Here is a 6,449-nt window from a genome sequence, read left to right as displayed (position 1 = left end):
CATGAGAGATCTGAATTTTTTGGAAGCTTGCGGGGTGGAAATTAAAGCATCACTTGCTGGACCTTAGGATGGGATTCTTCATTTCCCACCCAAGACAAAGGGTCTATTGCAATTCTGTATCCATGGATCAATTATGTTCCTTGTAAGCTAATTTATTCTAGACAGAGTGTGTTTTTGTATTTGCATGTGTTCTGTTATTTTGCTACTCATAAATTCTCAGTCTAGAGAATAACCTTTACAAAGGATGAATAAGAATTTCCTGCATTTTGTTATCTTCGAAGTTCCACGAGTGTTTTCCATTTTTGGAAAGTAAAAGATCCAAGATTTAATGTTTTCCAGGATGCTGACAAATTATGTTACAGGTCTTATCTTAGCAGTTGAAGTCAGTAGGGACCATAAAGGCTGCACTTCATCTTCTGCTTTTACTTCTCCTGAGTTATGAAGCAATGGAAACACAAAATTAAGAATTAATTCCAGGCCACTTTAGTCTTTGTTACCTCTATGGTGTGTGAACTTAGTATATATTAAGGATATATACTTCTTACTGGGTGATTGAATGAAACTCCTGTTCTTATCAGTAAGTTGATTTCCTAATGTTCTATGCATTATTCTAAAAATTGACTTCCTGGTAACATTGTTCCGTAAAATAAATAGAACTTTTTATCTGTTTTATAGGGTTGTGACTCTCAAATGAGCATGTCAGAAGTGTCCTGCAGTGAAAGCACCTCCTCTTGTCAGTCTCTAGTACATGGCTCAGCTCCAGAAATCCTCATTGGCCTCCTTTATAATGCTACAACTGGAAGATTATCAGCAGAAGTGATAAAAGGCAGCCACTTCAAAAACTTGGCAGCGAACAGACCACCCAGTGAGTGCAAATCTTTTTTCATCCTAATACTTCTGTACTGGTGGGCCTCTCGGTAGCAAGGACTTCAATCTTATCATTTAGTCTTACCCAATCAAAATGAAGTAGAGCAATCATCAACTAATCTGTTTCATGTTTTATATTTCTAGTCAGTTGGGAAATAGCAAAAATCTAAAATTCAAAATATTAATTGTAAGTTGACAAGACTGCTTTAATTTTTCATGATGACTGACTAATAAATTACCTTTATCATAATGATTAATTGCTAAATTACTAATGCCTTACATCACAGGCCAAGAATAAGAAGTTAGTGTTTAAAGAGAAAGTACATGCCAGCTAATATTAATATAAACACTCTGAATAGTTACTGCTGTTCCTAGAGGGGTTGATACTGTAGTCTTTAATTGCTTATGTGCCTGTGTGTATGTGGTAGTAATATATGTAATTTGGGAATGTCAGTGAAGACAACAGAGAAACAAATTGAGACCTTTGGCATATTTACTGTACAGAAGGAATGTTCACCATGGAAAGGACTTGAACTGTGTGTTCAAGCGTTTGTTCAAAAATACATTTGTTTGAAATATCTGTGAACTTTATATACTTTTAAATTGGAGCCAGATGGAATGTCACACACACATAGTGTTTTTACTGTCTATAATTCTTTGATTTATTTTGAGAAAGTTTAGTAATGAACTTTTAAAAAATAATTTTAAAATTGTTTTTTAGATGACAAGTCTGATTTATATAAGTTGTAGCCAGACATACTTACCTGTTCTCTTGATTTTGTCTGGAGGCTCAGGTGTTAGCCCCTCTTTCTATTTCTTAATCCTCGGATTTACATGGCACTAGCAGATTATCTGGCACTACTAGATTATGTAGCAGGCTGCCAACATTTTATAAGTGGTTTGCACATGTCACTTTGTCTTCAGAGTTCAGAAAGTAAGCCAAACGACTTGAGACTGATGCTGTCCTCTTTATTTCTTGACCCATGTTTTATTCCATTTTTTAATTACATTTGGCTCAGCCTTACTCTGCTTTGCTTTCTCTATACTTTTCACACTGATGGAGCCAGACTTTGTTACCATGGCCAGATAAGGAAGGTGAAAGAAGAATCTAATACTTTTGTGTAATTAGTTAGCTGCCCCAGAGTCACCTGTTTGGATACAAAGCATAGAAATAGACGGGGAAAGCCAAGAAGGCCCAAGGACACTTGGGTTGGGAAAGGAATGAACAGGAGAGACAACCTGGAGAGAAGGGACCATGTGTTCCCATAAAGGAAAAAACAGTAGGTGGCTTATGCTGATCTTTCTGGAATTGCCAGAGGAATCCAAGTTTTTCTTAATGTTTAGAATGTGCAAGTTAGATTGGAGTTCAGTACTTGTTTTGAAGACAGATATGTTCATTCCCTGGTATGTTAATTCCCAAAATGTGCTCTGTGGTCCATGCTGTCTGGGTAACAGTTGTGTTTTTTCGAATTGCAAGAAAGCGGCATAGAACTTGGCACATAGCCCTGTAATACCATGTTCTGTGTAACCTTCTTGGAGGGAAGATCTGGTGTGTTACCTTTTGTCATCCCCTGTGAAGGATAGGGGGAAATTTGATGTTAATCTTAATAATAGTCCGGTACTGTTTAGGCAAATGCGGATTTGGAGTTCTGTTGTTGCTCAAAAGCTGGAAATTTATGCACTTTCTGAGTCTGATGAGACTGTACACAGAATATTGTGGAATCTAAATTTCTTCTGTGGGCTGTTTTGTGCTGTCCCCCCCCCAGCAGTGGTAGCGCCTTCTTGTAAACTCCTGGACCCAGGTGCATACCAGTGCCATTTCCTAACTCCTTGTCAAGTACATGATGAACACAGACCAGCTTCTCTCTGTGCCATCGTTTCCACAAAATGAAAACTACAGCATATAGGGTTGATGATTAAATACTCTGATCAAATTGTTGTTTCAACCATCAGTGATCCAAAATCGTGAGAAGTGCTGCAAAGTACATGCACAGGTCAGTTTTCATTCAGGTCTTGAGAAACTATGATAGAAAGGAAAGCAATTTTTATTTCCCACATACTATCCTTTCTGTAGTCTAGGGACTGTGAAACTGTGCCATTTCTGTGAAACACTTCTGCAGCAAGTACCGATTGGGTCTTATGTTTCTGCTTCTTGGTAGCAGAGTTTCCTCTGCTGCATTTTTATGTTTTATGGTAACTAATTTTGCAACTAAGTACTGGAAAATAGGCCGAATCTTGTAGGCAACAACAGTTGATGTTAGAATATATCTTTGATTCTCTATGTGACAGTTAATATTTTGTTTGAGAAAAAGATACTTCTTAAGTAGCCTTTAAAATTTTATTGAAACAGGGTACGAGCTGTTGCACATTAAATGCACGTGTGTGGATACATGCACACACACATTAAATCCATAAATATGTGGATTTTAGCAAGTGAGATCTTTACATTTTAAATAGAGACTCATAGTTGGATTTCAGATGTAAGCATCCCTCAGCTCTTTTTAGAGGTTAGATCAGAGTCATTCTTGTGCCCAAGTCCATCACTACTCAAGAACTAAAGTATCACAGTGAAATATCGGCAACTATAAAAGCTAAAGGCAAAACCAGCTTAGCTTGCAGTTCAGTGATTTTTTTCATTTTATGGCTTGTAATATATGAAGTATAATTACTGTGTGCAGTTTTTCTTAAAATGCTGGAGTTTGCATGAAAAAGCATAAGGTTTGATAAAAAGGATTCAGTGATTTTTACCCAGTCTTCTATAACCTAATCGTTTGCATGATTCTTTCTGTGTTGAGTGTGCTTTAGAACCCAGTAGCTATTAGCGCTGAGATAACCCATTATATAAGCGGTGTAATTTTTGTTAAAGATTACACAAAAACTGCACAGAATTTTCATTTCATTAAATTTTACCCAACAATCCTTTTGTTCGATCCTTTTTCTGATCTATGCTGCTAAGGTTTTGTGTTCTTCCACTCCAGTGAATAGTGTTTCCTCTTAAACTTTAACCTTTGATCCTCTCTCACCCAACTATTGACATCTGGTCATTATTTCTTTTACTGCTTTCCACCCCCTGTTGTCAGACGGACTGTTCTGTTGTCTAAAACACTTGATAGGTGGACAGGTTTATATAATCCGAGGTGAGTTCCTGTAGAAACTAATTGGATGTTGTCTTTTTCATGCAAAAGAAAACTTGCCAGCAGTAAAGCTATCCACAGCCGCCTACCATATTGGTTTATAAAAGTGTGTGTTTATTATTTGTGCCATTCTCTAATGCAAAAGTTGCATTTATCTCTGATTATGGATGTTGGGATTTCAGCATACCTTCAAAGTGAAAATATTCAATGTGTTTCTTTTTACATAAACTCCAGTCTTTTAATAATTCATTAACATGAATATGACAAGAATATAGAAGGAAACACCAGATTGTTTTATACAGTTTTGTATGTCTTGAAATCAGTTAACTTGATGAAATGAGCATCATTCTGCGGGAGTATGGCGTGGTGCTTCTAGTCAGATGAAAACAGAGCTTTAAAAATAAGGGTTTATACCCAAATAGTGGCACCCAGTGTGTGCTAACCATGTTTGCTTGTATCAGCTTCTTAAATGTACTTCCTAAGAGCACTGTACAAGCTGTGTCTTAAACAACCATCTTGAATTATGCAAAAACTTCATTCTCTTTAAAGGTGTATTAAATGCATTCCTTCATGAATCTAGGAATTCAGAAGTTTTTTGTATTGTGTAAACTTCCACCTTTGAATGCCCTTTGCTACATTTTGGTCTTTAAAATCAATAAACTTGAAAAGCCCAAAGAGGGAACCACATCCATGCAGAGATTATTCTTAAGCATTTCATTCTGGCTGTTTCGATATCGTCACTGCATATCAACAGTATTTTTTTTTATCTTCATTAGTTGCCTTCATTCCACTTTCTTTATTCTTATTCTCTGAAAATTCAGTGGTATGCTTTACAGTGTCGTGGCTAGTTGGAGCTTGCTAAGTGTTAATGCAATTTAAATTTGTTTAGAACAAATAAGGGGGGGTCGTCGGGAAGAGGATTATGAGGTATACCTTTAACTTAACCTATTTACATAGTACTGAAGCTAGTTAATTTGTTAGTGTGTTTGTAATATTTTGCTTACTTGTCATCTTTCCATGTGTCTAAACTAAGCTGTGTTCAGTCAGCCTGGTATACACCATATCCTTGTATCTTGTAAATATCTCATTCTCAAAAACTTTTGTTCTAAGATATCTGACATTCCAAAATGTGATTTATTTTGTAGATACGTATGTTAAGCTAACACTGCTGAACTCGATGGGGCAAGAGATGTCCAAATGCAAAACGTCAATCCGCCGAGGACAGCCAAACCCAGTATACAAAGAAACTTTCGTTTTCCAAGTGGCACTGTTTCAGCTTTCAGATGTGACGCTCATACTGTCTGTATATAATAAGCGCAGCATGAAACGGAAAGAGATGATAGGGTGGATTTCCTTAGGTCTCAACAGCTCAGGAGAAGATGAACTCAATCACTGGACTGAAATGAAAGAATCTAAAGGACAGCAAGTATGTAGATGGCATACTTTACTAGAATCGTAACGGACGATACAAAGTGCAGTCGTGGTTTTAAGGAAGTTTGGTCTCCCAAGAAGATGGTCATCCCCAGTCACAATCATCAGATTTGTTGTGGAAGTAAAGAACGAAAATTGAGGTCAACATTCCATCGTAAAGAATGCACAACATGTAAAATGGCAGGATTTGATATATAACCTTCACTTAGTGTCAGACACTTCCTTGGTGTCAGAGAAGCCTTGCTGTGCCCGGATATTTTAGCAGTCCCTCCCCCATCCACCTGATGCTGTATTTGTTTGGGTTTGTTTTGTGGTTTTCAATTCAGAAACATTTTATGTAAGGTTCTCACAAATTAATGTAAGCTCCTCCTTGTGTACTTTTTGTATTGCTCTAATAACTGTAGCTTCTGACCTGCCTGTATTCAGATTAAAGGTCAATAATTTGCACTTTGAGAAAAAGTTAATGATCTGTAGAGTAAAAGAAAAAAAAAAAAAACAAACAACCAACACCACTGGTGAAGAACACTTAGTAATATAGCCAATGTGAATATACTGTTGTTTTGTTGTTTGACACTGAGTTTCTTTCCAGGAGCTTAGTACAAGTTAGTTTTCATTTTTTGGTATGCAGTTGGTTTGAAAAATACTAGCATTTGGGCATCAGGTGAACTTTGACATCCAACTTATGTTTCTTCAATCTGTGACAGGAACGAGCTCTATATATGGCATAAATTGGGTTTTTCCCTCTTGCCTGTACTTCTGCCTAATCCAAAGAGACCAGATCATTAGTTTGGTCCTTCCAGATCTCCTTAGACAGGTTGTACTGTAAAACTATGTAACTTTCTGTTGAAAGCACTTCCTGTATTCATGTATTCCATGTAGGAAGCTCATCGAGCACGACTTTACAAAAAATATATTTTCGTTAAACAAGTTGATAACAGATTTCTTTAATATGTCAGCAGTTGGAAGTTAGGTTGAAAGACTGTGAAGGAGTGGCAGTAGTTGAACTACTCTGAATGA

At 36.8% G+C, this 6,449-nt stretch overlaps 1 protein-coding gene across 1 annotated transcript; it reads left to right on the top strand.

The window, feature by feature from the left end:
- Nucleotides 1–675: 675 nt before the first annotated feature.
- On the top strand, nt 676–5,926 carry LOC104531889 (synaptotagmin-14; the record flags this gene model as incomplete). The annotated part of the gene is made up of 2 exons (XM_010176915.1): nt 676–865; nt 5,147–5,926. Coding segments are annotated over 2 exons (504 nt in total), but the record flags the coding sequence as incomplete, so codon positions are not given.
- Between the last annotated feature and the right edge of the window lie 523 nt (nt 5,927–6,449).

Source organism: Antrostomus carolinensis, unplaced genomic scaffold (assembly GCF_000700745.2).
Source record: "Antrostomus carolinensis isolate BGI_N321 unplaced genomic scaffold, ASM70074v2 scaffold22601, whole genome shotgun sequence".
Classification (NCBI taxonomy): domain Eukaryota; kingdom Metazoa; phylum Chordata; class Aves; order Caprimulgiformes; family Caprimulgidae; genus Antrostomus; species Antrostomus carolinensis.
Note: the sequence above shows the minus strand (reverse complement) of the source record. Positions and strands in the feature narration are given on the sequence as shown.